General features: G+C 38.5%; 1 protein-coding gene across 1 annotated transcript; it reads right to left on the bottom strand.

The window, feature by feature from the left end:
* Window positions 1-570: 570 nt before the first annotated feature.
* LOC140146157 (glutathione peroxidase 7-like) lies at window positions 571-14,240 on the bottom strand. Its single transcript, XM_072167915.1, has 3 exons — window positions 14,032-14,240; window positions 1,742-2,006; window positions 571-966 (listed from the first exon to the last, which is right to left on the bottom strand). Exons 1-3 carry the CDS (start codon window positions 14,224-14,226, stop codon window positions 719-721), a joined length of 708 nt encoding a protein of 235 aa, XP_072024016.1. The 5' UTR covers window positions 14,227-14,240; the 3' UTR covers window positions 571-718.
* Window positions 14,241-14,426: the final 186 nt, after the last annotated feature.

Raw genomic sequence — 14,426 nt, 5'->3', positions numbered from 1 at the left:
CAACGCGAAAGACGATGTTTGGAGGTCTATAAATGTATAAAGGGAACCATTTACAACTTTGAAAAGTACGTATCCTGGGGTACTTATTTGTGTACAATTCAAATCTGGCATCAGAAAACTTGTAACTCCTTTACTTTAAAAGATATAGGGCCCTCAAAATGCAACTTCGTCCATCCGGGACCAACTTTGGGGGGTCAAAACTCCAAAAGTAAAAATAATTTTAGTGTCCATTTTTTTGCCAGTCAGAGCCCTTTGGTAGGACATTACTCTTAACCAATATTGAGCCTATTAGAATATTTTTAGCTTAGATATTACCCATGCACAACCCCAATTGTACATTTTTTGTACATTTTGACCCCCCTGAAAACCAATGTCAGGCATTTTGATCCACCGTCAACTTCAAGTATGTTGAAAATATGTCCTTGGACAACATTTCTGAGAGATATTGGCTTTGGGACTCGATGGCTTCAACACATCAGTAAGGTTTGCATTGGCCAGCACAAATTGATGCCACACATGTTTGATTTCGCATGTTACTTTCTCATCAATATCTACCAACACAGAAAAAGAAAAAAATTGAAGAGGTGCTGCGGTGCACATCCCTGGAGTTGACATGGAATGGGTCACTTGTTTTTTTTCCCCGAATAAAACACATTTTTGGGTCGGTATTTTTGAATCAATTTTATAGACCTTATTTTTTCATCTGACAACAAAATAATTATAATTCCTCCTTTGCTTTTGTCTTTTCAAATTCATCCTTTGCAGCATCCACAGACTCCTTTGTCTTCTTCTTTTTACTAGAAGTGGTATCTTCTTTTTTGGAGTACTTTATATTGTTGACTACATTATAAAGTTGATGGTAGATCTCTAAAACAGTGACTTTTGGTCCCCATGCATGCAATACTTTGCCGTCCCGGTCTACAAGATACTTCCAAAAATTCCAAGTCGGGGCCTTGCCACTGGATTCTGTGAGGATACAACAAGTAAGAAAAGATTTAAAAATCCTCCCAAAGTCATTGACTTATGGACCAAGTAGAAGCTACAGTGGGTAGTGGTGGACGGCTGAGCCCACCACACAGAGCTATTAAAATAAATAAATAAATTTTGGGTTTATAAAGCCCTGTAGCCAACCACTCACAGGCCAAAATTGCACAGTTTTATTGAACTAGTCAAGAATTTGGTCAATGTTGGCAACAAAGTTTCAAATATGCAAGATTTTCATCAAATGTCACCCAGCACTTACAGGTAGCTTCTATAAATGCAATGTAAATTACACACTTCCTTCATTAATAATTTATAAATTAATGATAATTAGTCAATAAATTATGTCAGGAAGTTTCAAAATTAATTCAACTTGCATTTCAAATTCAACTTGCATTTCAAGTTTACAAATTAAAAGGCCTATTCAACAATTTACTACTCGTTTGGATAATCATAAATAGCTGTTTTTTGCAACTTTGTTCATAGCATGTGCTAACATAGCCTGCAAGTGGTTAATGAAACTGTAATTTTAATATTAAGAGAATTTTTTTTACACACACATTTTAAGCTGAAAAGGCCTTGGAACGTTTTTGTTTCTTTAAAAAATTTTTTTTTAATTTTTAGGGAAAAAATAAGAAAAAAAGTCTAGGGTCGGGACTATTTTATGGTCGGTCAGGTTACACCAATCAAACAATTTTTTTAGGCCTTATTCCCAAACAAAATGACCAAATTTGATGACTTTTTTTTTTCCAACGCTTACCCGTTAGAAATCTATACACAGGGTGTGCATTCTCTCCAATGGTCTCAATCCTGGTAAACAAAGGGAATGTGGCTTTGTACACCTGTCTCGCCATTTTCTCGATGGATAGAAGAGTCCCTTGTTCTTGGTGTCCAAACTGATTGCACGGGAAGGCTAGAATGTTGAGTTTATCTTTGAAATCACTGTGATCGTAAATCCAAGCCAGCTCACTGTAATGTTGATTGGTGTACCCACAAGCACTTGCAACATTCACAACCAGGGTTGGCTGAAAGAAAAGAAAGAATAATTTTTTAAAAACAATGAAATTAACAGGAATTCTTGGTGATTAACAACCAAAAAAGAAAGGTTTTTGAATGAGCAGCCAAGAATCAAGCACCACGATATGTCAGACACAAAAGTAGCAACATTTTAGACAAGTACTAAGCGGCATGAGTTGCAGAAAGTGATCGCCAAGTAGACATCATTGCACAAGTCCACTTGTCTGTTTATACCTGAAACCAAGGGTGATTATAAACTGGCTGTACGGGTTTTGGGCCCAAAATCACAACACCAGGCTACACTTTTTGTCCTGAACCATAGACCATCACATTACAGTCTATACAATAAGATACCCAGGAAAATTCTCTGCAATGTGAGGTCAGAGACAGAATTGGCTGATCAATGAGGGACGATTCCGTGGTAACACGTGTTACATTTTAGGTTTAGCGGCTTTTTTTTAGCGCATCCTTTTTTATTCTCCATTCTCTAGCTTCAAGACTAATTTGAATTTAGTGTTCATCTTTTGTATTTTAATACCTAAAACTCCAGGGTAGATTCCCCATGTTCACACAATGATGAAAGATCAACTCATGTACATGTAGATGAGCTCAAAGCACTGTGAAAATCGGTAACACACGTTTTGCTCAAAGGAAAGGCCAAAAAAAACCCCAAACTTTACATCAACTTTGCCCGGCAACTTTGTCCTAAAACTAACCAGTCTACAACATAATGGTTTTTATTGCAATCAAGTACTAATAAGGTTTACAATACTGGAATAATAACAATTATTCAACTTATATGTGTTACAGTAATCATGGTAACACACTATTTTAATTTTTCCAGTTATATTACATGGCTCGAAAAAGTGGGGAATTTGGGAAGCTCATTCCCAGGAAATGTTTGTATTTGGAGGGAAATTGTCTTTTTTTAAAACACATGCTATAAATTGTGGGAAATTAAGCTTGCTTCCCGAGAAATTAAAATTTTTTCGAGCCCTGATTGTTGATACATTATTTCATTATATTTTTTAGTTGCTCTACAGATCAAAAAATTTGTACTGCATGCGCATATATGCGAATGGTCTCCAAGACTAGTTTCCTAATAATACTAGTCATAGTGTTACACATGTAGGCTGTACAAATGTATGTGATGTTCAGTGTTCGATTTACCAGAAAAAAGTTACTTGCATTTGTGCAGGTAACAATTAACATAGAAAATCTACCTGCACAAAGTGAAAGTAACTTGCACAAAATTTAACCATGGATATAAAATAAGAAGTTTGTGCCGTGAAAGTAACCAACTTTTTTTACAGATGAAAAGTAAAAATTGATGTCATTTTGTATGGGATATTTTTAAGAACTTTGATTTAGAGGTAGTCCGAATAATCAGATCCAGAACAAAATATTAATTTCTGACATGATCATGTTCTGGGTCTGAACTGTTTCCATTCGAAATCTTGATGCCAAATTGGACAAAAGAAGCACATGGTCCTACTTCACAGTTTTTTAATCCCCTATTCATGTTTAGTGAATCACTCTATTGTGGACCATCCTTTTGATACTTGAGTATTTGGACAAGCGGAACAGTTTTGACAGGCCTTTTGTCTACCTCTCTGTTTGTAAACAAACGAGGAGGTCGAAATTGTGCTCCTCTGCGAATACGAAGTCAGCGTAATAGTACGGCACTAATTTAGAGGCACATTGTAATTTGTATGTTTCTGATTCCAACTGTGTATTGTGTGTGTGTAATTTACGACTAAAACAAGTAAAATTCTACATGCACTTGTGCAGGTACATTTGAAAAGTTACCTGCACAGAATCAAAGTCACCTGCATGTGCAGGAGAGTGGCAAATCGACTGATGTTTCAGACAGACAGCTTAAGGGTACACCAGCATATTTGATGCAGCTTGTTGTTCCTCGTACTTTTTGATACTAATTTTATTGAAATCGTTCAAAAATTGAGACAGTCATGACAGTGCGGGGGCTTTACTGCGGGCCGGCCCAATGGATGTTGAATAACCGCACTGCGTCGGAGCCGTGTCCTGTGACTTCCAATTATTGGAACTGTATTAAAAACTATCCTGTACTTTTTTTTCTATGTAGAAATATGTATTGTGTAATTGTGTTTGGCTGACTAACAATATATATGTTATAATCTGTTGCAAAGTTCCTTTTATGCGTGAACCATCGCGTACGCGCGTCTACGCGTGCGACGTCAAGCGTGCGCATTAGGAAGTTCATGAAGTTGTGGAAAATAATAGTATTACTATTAATACGCGCTGGATAGGGTGCATCTATAGCCCCCATAGTTTGCATTATTTTTGTCCATAGCCTTAACATGTTCCACTTGTCCCAAAACTAATCCCTACCAAATTTTATTGAATTCGAAGTTTGTCTTATGGGGCCACCACAGGCTTGAAGTCCGAAAATGGGCTTGTCCATTGAAATGTGTAGTAAAGTGAACTTTGCACTCTAAAAACACACTAATATCCTATATAATGCATGTAATGTATAAATGGAAAGAAGAGGGCCATATGAAACTAAACTTTAATACTCTGCTGTGGGATTTGTTTCTTGGATATTCAGATGAGGGTCAAAGGTCAACAGAGTTCAATGTCAATAAAGGTCAAAGGTCAACCAAATAAGGTCAAAGGTCAACAATAAACATGCATGTATAAATGACATTCAGACACCATGTTGATGAAATAATTGAATACCTGAGTGGAAGAAGGGCCCAACTCCATCAAAACTGTTTTTGAGATATTAAGAAAAAACTTAATATTTGGAAAAGTTTTATAGACAGAATGTTTTCATTTTCAGGGGACCTTTAATACATGAACATACAATACTACATATATTCGAAATTATATATGATGTTTCCATGGCAACGGTACAGACCTTAATACGAGCTGGAGTTGGGCCCTTCTTCCACTAATATACTGCAAGTGCCAGTTCCGTGAGCAGATGTGTTATAAATACCACAGCAATTTGATAATTATCCATTAATTCCATAAGTAGAAGCATGTAATATGTTAGCAATAAAGTTTATTGTAGTGAAAAGCAGATTTCATGGATGAACAAAATTCCTCTTTAACCCAATATTTGTGGAAGAAGGGCCCAACTCCATGGAGTTGGGCCTTTCTTCCATGAACACCACGATTAAGAGTACATGGAAGACTATTTAGAGAGTGGATTTTGGCTCATCTTTCACACACAAGGAAGAACAATCTGCTGGCAATAAAATGCTGGGTCAAACTCATTTTTGTAAAAAATTGGAGTTGGGCCCTTCTTCCACTCAGGTATTCAATTCTCACAAATTGAGGTATCAAGATCGTTGGAGGTCACCTTACTTATTCACAAGATTTTGCAAGAACTTTGACCTGCTACCAATCAGCCGCTTGCGCAATTGAATGTTGCCAATCTCTGTGAGCCAGGGTTAAGTATGATATAGAAGAGTGGAGAAGTGAAGCACTGCAAATCCTGAAAACAAGGACCTGAAGAGAGATGATTATCTTGAGTTTGTCAAGCTGTGCATCCTCTTCTTAGGAAGCGATGATGCAGTAATGTCAGCTAAATTCAAGCAACCTGGGGCTCTCCACAAAGCCAGGTGGATGGCAAAGCTACTTTACTCAATAAAGATCTGTTTGCTTGAAGCCCAGATTTCACTGCCACTAGGTACCAAGACCTTGGTATCAAGTGCCGAAAGTGAGAGAATTTGTTATCTTCGCCACTCTGATCTACAGTTCGTGGTGGTTGATCTGCACTTCAGCTGCTGATGCTCCATGCCATGATCTCAATCTGTTTCACAAGTTGCTCATGTATGAGGCTGTGAATCCAGCCATTTCTTCAAGTACAAAAGTGAACTTTGCACTCTAAAAACACACTAATATCCTATATAATGCATGTAATGTATAAATGGAAAGAAGAGGGCCATATGAAACTAAACTTTAATACTCTGCTGTGGGATTTGTTTCTTGGATATTCAGATGAGGGTCAAAGGTCAACAGAGTTCAATGTCAATAAAGGTCAAAGGTCAACCAAATAAGGTCAAAGGTCAACAATAAACATGCATGTATAAATGACATTCAGACACCATGTTGATGAAATAATTGAATACCTGAGTGGAAGAAGGGCCCAACTCCATCAAAACTGTTTTTGAGATATTAAGAAAAAACTTAATATTTGGAAAAGTTTTATAGACAGAATGTTTTCATTTTCAGGGGACCTTTAATACATGAACATACAATACTACATATATTCGAAATTATATATGATGTTTCCATGGCAACGGTACAGACCTTAATACTTCAGCACTTCAGCTGCTGATGCTCCATGCCATGATCTCAATCTGTTTCACAAGTTGCTCATGTATGAGGCTGTGAATCCAGCCATTTCTTCAAGTACAATTAAAGCTTTGAAGCGTCACCTATACTTGACAGGAGAGATAGTGTCTGTTGCACTGTTACTGTTTAGTGACATAGTGCCCACAGATGAGCGATGTGCACTCGCTGATAAACTCCTTGCAGTTAAACCTCCAGTAAACATCTTAGCACCTAAGAAGCAGATTGGATTAACCTTTGGAAAGCTTGAGTTTCCAACCAACATCACATGCACCGCTGCAACATCTCTTGGAGACTTGGTCAATGAGGACTCATGGTTCACTATCTACATCCTGCAAATAAACATTGACTTTCTCACTGAAGATGTTGATACATAAAATAAAAAATAAAATAAATGTTGGTATTTATACAGCGCCTTTCACATGTGAGCATGTACCAAAGCGCTTTACATTTATTCCGCCGTCGTTAGAATATGTCAGCTGCCATACAATGCCCAAGGCATGCTCATACCATTGGGCGGCGCTCAATGGACAGTATTCATAACAGCTCCCCATTTCACACCTGGGTGGAGAGGAGTAATCGAGATAAAGTGCCTTACTCAAGGGCACAACACGATGGCGTCGCCGGGGCTCGAACCCGCTACCTTCCGATAATGAGTCGTAGCCCCTTCCGCTCGGCCACCGTCCTCCATGGTGGCCGAGTGGCCGAATTCTCCAGCATATCGAGAATCCTTTGCCAACATTGGAGCCATCAGTGTTATCAACGACTGTGCAGAACGTGGTGTAAAGCTTAGCGCGGACTTCTTGGATGCAGCAAGAACGGAAAAGCACTACCAAAATACACTACAAGTTGTTGAACTAAGCCGCTAGAACGAACCAAATCTCCGAAAGCGCAAATCTAACACTGATGATTAAAACCAGGCTCCTAAAGAAGCACTGAACTTCTTAATGAATGTAATAGCGAGTGCTGGAAATAGCATTTTAGGATTGTAAAACTCTTTTACATAAGGCAGCTATTACTTGATACAGCAATCAAGACTGCAAACATAGCTGCCATTTACAAAAAATATGCAAATGCTTTGGAAATGGTCTAAATATCTTTAAATTGATGCACTTGGCAGTATTGAGAAAACGGCAGCTATAATAAACCACACAAAGTGTATGAATCAAAATAGCTGCCTTATGAAATTGTGGTTTAGCTTATCGTAAATGTTCTGATGGCCGGTGGCCCCATAGGACGAAGTCCGATTTCGATGAAATTTTATGTGAGGTACCGGTATTTATTTTGATAGTGGAACACATTTATGCTATGGACAAAAATCAGGGTTAACATTTTAAAAATAGGGGGGCTATAGATGCACCGCTGGACGGTTAACAGTACGTACTAGACTCGCTTGCCAGTCCTATATACGCCGTACCTATGTATATTGAGGACTGGCTTACGCCATTTTGGATGTCAATGGGAAATACACACTTAACGATTTGCGCCGGTTAGAAACTTGAAAAAAAATCTTTAAAATTTCATCAGTATATCGCTCATTCTACAAAATCCGGTGCCAATCCACTAAAAAAATATAAAAAATAAAAGTTGTTCAAAAAGATCTGCTTTTTGTGTTTTTTAAAAGTAAATGTATCACTACTTTCAGATGTAAAAAATTGCCAACACCACTTGCATATTTTTCTTTCAGGAAGTATGTTTTTTAACACTAAAACTCAATGTAATGTGAGCTACGTTACCGACTATAAAATGGGCTGGTTTTACTCAATCCAAGGTCATAAAAAGCAAATTAAAGATCACTTGAGTGAAATGTAAAACAGATTTCACCATTTCATAGAAGTTTTGAAGATGCTTAAATGAGTGTGTAACGTAGCTCACAGTAACGTAGTTCACTGGTTTTTAAAGTTTTTAATGTGATTTGCAAACGTTAGAACGTTATGTCCGTTAATTCTAATATAAATGGGGTTCGACCACTGGTAGCTTTCACATATTATTAGGAAGTACATGTAATACAAGTGCATACTATAGAATCCTGGTAACGTAGCTCACCAATCTTAACATGGTCGGTCGAAATTTCAATGTTTACAACATTTCTATGCCAAAAATGCTACAGCATCACAATTTTTATATGATTTTAAAAACCTATGAGTGTTTCCTTTCAAAAACCGCAAATTACATTGATACCTCTGTTTTACTTCTTTCCAATAACGTGTGTTAAAAAGGGGTAACGTAGCTCACAGCGTTTTGGTGGAAAGTGCAATTTATTTTAGAATTACACAAAGACATTTTAATCACTAAAAATAATGTTGATAAAACAATATGATGGTGCGTTATCTGATTAAAAAACAACAAATATGTAAAGAAATCGCATTTATGCACAGAAAATATTCAGGGTTAGATGTGACACTTGAGCTGTGGAAACGCATTTTTAGCGATTTTTGAGCCTTTGCAAGGGTTAATCAGGCTGAAGAAAGCATTTAAAGTATGGAAAACTATATATGTCCGTGTAGATCTCGTTGAGTTCTACCAGAAAAACAACATGTCTGATGCCCTAAATGCTCGACAAAGTTTTTGTGGACCAAAGAATGGAAAAAAGGCTATTGGCACCGGATTTTGTAGAATGAGCGATATAAAAGTGGTACCAACCGTATTGTGCTTGCTAATTTAAGACTCGGTTGAAACAAAATTAAGGATCGAAAGCATTTTAGTGTCCAAAAAGGCAAAATTATCGTCAAAGTTCTGCCAAAATCGGCACCCTTGCGAAGGGTTCAGAATTCGAATCGGGAACGAAAATATCCGATCTTTGCGATCAAAAACACAAAATTACAACTTTAAACATAGGCCTACTATTGGCAAAAGACATTATTACCAAACAATACAGAATAGAAAATTTGACATCATTTTCTCAAAATATTGAAAAAATTTGCTCACTAGACATCGAAAAAGTACGCAATCCAATTCGCGTTCAAACGCGTGGGAAACTGAAAGTGCGATAATCGTGACTACATGTAGTACGTACGCTTAATTTGTAAAAGGGGCCATCTTCTCTAATGTGCCTCTGTTAAAAAAAGACCCCCTAGCTTACTGAAAAAAAGTTCTTACAGACTACGCTAAAATGCGTGATGGATTTTAACATAAAATACCAAGTATGATTATGCTAAAATGAGTGACAACATAAAGTATACAGTTAAACATTTATATTACTTAACTGAAAATGCGAAAACTTGTTACATAAAAAATAAATTATTAGGCGTTGCTGTGTATTAATTAATTAAACCTTGTTAAACATTGTATTTATTGGATAGTGAACTGTCTATATACTAGCTCTCTAATATGCCTCCAGACGCGATTTTACCGTGTTAAAGGTATGGGAGGGAGGCATATTAGAGAGCTAGTATATAGCGCCGGACCAACTATATATACTAACTCTCTAATATGCCTCCAGACGCGATTTTAACGTGTTAGAGGTATGGGAGGGAGGCATATTAGAGAGCTAGTATATAGCGTCTTCCAAAATATATCGACACTCTATATACTAACTCTCTAATATGCCTCCAGACCTTAATTTTACCGTGTTAAAGGTATGGGAGGGAGGCATATTAGAGAGCTAGTATATAGTGTCTTCCAAAAGATATCAACACTATACTAACTCTCTAATATGCCTCAAAACGCGATTTTACCGTGTTAAAGGTATGGGAGGGAGGCATATTAGAGAGCTAGTATATAGAGAATCCTAATTAATACCCGCCCGGAGGGTGAGAAAAGGGGATTTCTTTTGGGGGATAATCTAAGCTAAAAGAGGGGCTTGGTTTGTTTTTGGGGGCAACTACAAAGAAGGAGATCTACTACAAGAAGATTTTTGGTCTAAACTAATATGCCTCTAAAAGTCCAAACTAATATGCCTCCTTTAGGATTTAGGGTTATGGTTTAGGGTTATGGTTAGGGTTAGGGTAAGGGTTAGGGTTAGGGTTAGGGTTAGGGTAAGGGTTAGGGTTAGGGTTAGGGTTAGGGTTAGGGTTAGGGTTAGGGTTAGGGTTAGAGTTAGGGTTAGGGTAAGGGTTAGGGTTAGGGTTAGGGTTTAGGGTTAGGGTGAGGGTTAGGGCTAGGGTAGTTTAGGGTTAGGGTTAGGGTTAGGGTTAGGGTTAGGGTTAGGGTTAGGGTTAGGTTTAGGGTTAGGGTAAGAGTTAGGGTTAGGGTTAGGTTTAGGGTTAGGGTAAGGGTTAGGGTTAGGGTAAGGGTAAGGGTTAGGGTTAGGGTTAGGGTTAGGGTTAGGGTTAGGGTTAGGGTTAGGGTAAGGGTTAGGGTAAGGGTAAGGGTTAGGGTAAGGGTTAGGGTTAGGGGTTAGGGTTGATTAGGTCTATGCCATCATCATGAACTGCAACCTAATTTTAATTGCAACCTAACCCTAAGCCCTAACCCTAACCCTTACCCTAACCCTTACCCTAACCCTAACCCTACCCTAACCCTTACCCTAACCCTAACCCTAACCCAAACCCAAACCCTTACCCTTACCCTAACCCTTACCCTAACCCTAACCCTAACCCTTACCCTAACCCTTACCCTAACCCCTTACCCCTACCCTAACCCTAACCCTAACCCAAACCCTTACCCTAACCCTACCCTAACCCCTAACCCTAACCCTAACCCTAACCCTTACCCTAACCCTAACCCTAACCCTAACCCTAACCCTAACCCTAACCCTTACCCTAACCCTAACCCTTACCCTAGCCCTAACCCTAACCCTAACCCAAACCCTTACCCCCTAACCCTTACCCTAACCCTTACCCTTACCCTAACCCTATCCCTAACCCTTACCCTAACCCTAACCCTTACCCTAACCCTTACCCTAACCCTAACCCTAACCCTTAACCTAACCCTAACCCTAACCGTAACCCTTAACCTAACCCTAAACCCTAACCCTAACCCGCCTATATTGGAAATCAGTGTTTAAGCACAGTTTTAATATAAATAATTAAGCCTTGTTAAAAATTATTTTAATTGGATAGTGAACACTCTATACTAACTCTCTAATATGCCTCCGGACGCGATTTTACCGTGTTAAAGGTATGGGAGGGAGGCATATTAGAGAGCTAGTATATAGCGTCTTCCAAAAGATATCGTCACTATACTAACTCTCTAATATGCCTCCAGACGCGATTTTACTGTGTTAAAGGTATGGGAGGGAGGCATATTAGAGAGCTAGTATATAGCGTCTTCCAAAAGATATCGACACTATACTAACTCTCTAATATGCCTCCAGACGCAATTTTACCGTGTTAAAGGTATGGGAGGGAGGCATATTAGAGAGCTAGTATATAGAGAGAGTCCAAATTAATACCCGCCCGGAGGGTGAGAAAAGGGGATTTCTTTTGGGGGATAATCTAAGCTGAAAGAGGGCTTGGTTTGTTTTGGGGGCAACTACAAAGAAGGGTGATCTGCTCGAAAGAAGAATTTTTTGCCCGAACTAATATGCCTCCAAAGTCCAAACTAATATGCCTCCAAAAGTCCAAACTAATATGCCTCCAAAAGTCCAAACTAATATGCCTCCAGGCGCAATTTTACCGTGTTAAAGGTATGGGAAGGAGGCATATTAGTTTGGACTTTGGAGGCATATTAATTTAAAAAAATCTTCTTTAGAGCAGATCTCCTTCTTTGTAGTTGCCCCCAAAACAAACCAAGCCCTCTTTCAGCTTAGATTATCCCCCAAAGAAATCCCTTTTCTCACCCTCCGGTAGGTATTAATTTGTACTCTCTATATACTAGCTCTCTAATATGCCTCCAGAGGAGATTTTACCGTGTTAAAGGTATGGGAGGGAGGCATATTAGAGAGCTAGTATAGCGTCTTCCAAAATATATCGACACTCTACATACTAACTCTCTAATATGCCTCCAGACGCATACCGTGTTAACAGGTATGGGAGGGAGGCATATTAGAGAGCTAGTATATAGCGTCTTCCAAAATATATCGACACTATATCTCTAATATGCCTCCAAACGCGATTTTACCGTGTTAAAGGTATGGGAGGGAGGCATATTAGAGAGCTAGTATATAGAGAGTGTCCAAATTAATACCCGCCCGGAGGGTGAGTAAAGGGGATTTCGCGTGGGGGATAATCAAAGCTGAAAGAGGGGCTTGGTTTGTTTTGGGGGGCAACTACAAAGAAGGAAGATCTGCTCTAAAGAAGAATTTTTTGCCCAACTAATATGCCTCCAAAAGTCCAAACTAATATGCCTCCAGGCACAATTTTACTGTGTTAAAGGTATGGGAGGGAGGCATATTAGTTGGGACTTTTGGAGGCATATTAGTTTGGGCAAAAAATTATCCCCCAAAAGCCCCTCTTTCAGCTTTGATTATCCCCCAAAAGAAATCCCCTTTTCTCACCCTCCGGGCGGGTATTAATTTGTACTCTCTATATATACTAGCTCTCTAATATGCCTCCAGAAGCGATTTTACCGTGTTCAAGGTATGGGAGGGAGGCATATTAGAGAGCTAGTATAGCGTCTTCCAAAATATATCAACACTCTATACTAACTCTCTAATATGCCTCCAGAGGCGATTTTACTGTGTTTAAGGTATGGGAGGGAGGCATATTAGAGAGCTAGTATATAGTGTCTTCCAAAAGATATCGACACTATACTAACTCTCTAATATGCCTCAAAACGCGATTTTACTGTGTTTAAGGTATGGGAGGGAGGCATATTAGAGAGCTAGTATATAGCGTCTTCCAAAAGATATCGACACTATACTAACTCTCTAATATGCCTCCAGACACGATTTTACCGTGTTAAAGGTATGGGAGGGAGGCATATTAGAGAGCTAGTATATAGAGAGAGTCCAAATTAATTCCCGCCCGGAGGGTGAGAAAAGGGGATTTCTTTTGGGGGATAATCTAAGCTGAAAGAGGGGCTTGGTTTGTTTTGGGGGGCAACTACAAAGAAGAGTGATCTACTCATAAGAAGAATTTTTTGGTCCGAACTAATATGCCTCCAAAGTCCAAACTAATATGCCTCCAGATGCAATTTTACCGTGTTAAAGGTATGGGATGGAGGCATATTAGTTGGGACTTAGGGTTAGGGTTTAGGCTAAGGGATATGCTTAAAATTATGTTACAGCTCATGATGATGGCGTACCTAGTCAACCCTAACCCTAATTCAAACCTAACTCTAACCCAAACCCCTTCTACCAAACCTACGTAGGCCTACAGGGATTAAATTGGAAAACAAAATTATATAGGCCTATCTATAAATTATATTGACCTACTGCAGCTAACGAACCACAGCGCAATGCATTATGGGATTGATTTGCTATGCGTAATGGGAAGGGTATCACAATCATTTATTAACATGGGTTTCACTGCGGCGTTCAGTCAAGGACACACTCTGTGGACGTGTGCGTTCAGTCGTAAGCGTAAATATTGATCGGGATGGTACGGCATACAGGTGAACTTTTTTTCAGTAAGCTAGGGGGTCTTTTTTTAGCGGAGGCATATTAGAGAAGATGGCCGTAACGTAAAAGGAATTCTGAAAACAATTATAACAAAGCCTAGGTTTTGCCTTAGTACTTACTGCACTGCGTGTCTGTGATCATTATTATGCAGTCATGTGTGATGACCGTAGTCCGAATAAATATTAATTTCTGACATGATGACCAATGGTGTCATTCATTGTCATTCATTCATTGCAAGTTTAACTTACCTTTCCTCTAAATTCTTCAAAAGAAACTTCATTTCCATAAATATCAACCGCACTCAATGAATAAAAGTCATTTTCAGCTTGTAAATGGGTGACATAACATGTGATGAGAATAATTATTAAAGCATAAAAACGTAGAAAATGTGTCCCAATCGGCGACATTTTCGTAAAACTAGTCAACTCAATGGGCGCTGACATGTTGAATAGCGCCCTCATATGAACACTTCCTGGAAGTCGATAATTAAATTAAATTTACCCAGTTCCTTGTTTCAAAAAGTAAAAAATAAATAGTATTTATAGGATAATATAGACAATGGATATATATAAAAGATTAACATAATACAATTTCTCAGCATTAGCATAAACAAAATATTATTTTTTTTTACATTTTCGTGAGT

The sequence above is a fragment of the Amphiura filiformis genome, chromosome 2 (genome assembly GCF_039555335.1).
Source record: "Amphiura filiformis chromosome 2, Afil_fr2py, whole genome shotgun sequence".
Classification (NCBI taxonomy): domain Eukaryota; kingdom Metazoa; phylum Echinodermata; class Ophiuroidea; order Amphilepidida; family Amphiuridae; genus Amphiura; species Amphiura filiformis.
Note: the sequence above shows the minus strand (reverse complement) of the source record. Positions and strands in the feature narration are given on the sequence as shown.

What these genes read in the sequence shown, in the direction of transcription:
- LOC140146157 (XM_072167915.1), bottom strand. Translation starts at nt 14,226, where the DNA reads ATGTCAGCGCCCATTGAGTTGACTAGTTTTACGAAAATGTCGCCGATT. An exon ending in TTGAAGAATTTAGAGGAAAG is followed by an intron (nt 2,007 to 14,031) that starts GTAAGTTAAACT and finishes CTTTTCTTTCAG; the next exon opens with CCAACCCTGGTTGTGAATGT. An exon ending in TGTGTATAGATTTCTAACGG is followed by an intron (nt 967 to 1,741) that starts GTAAGCGTTGGA and finishes GTATCCTCACAG; the next exon opens with AATCCAGTGGCAAGGCCCCG.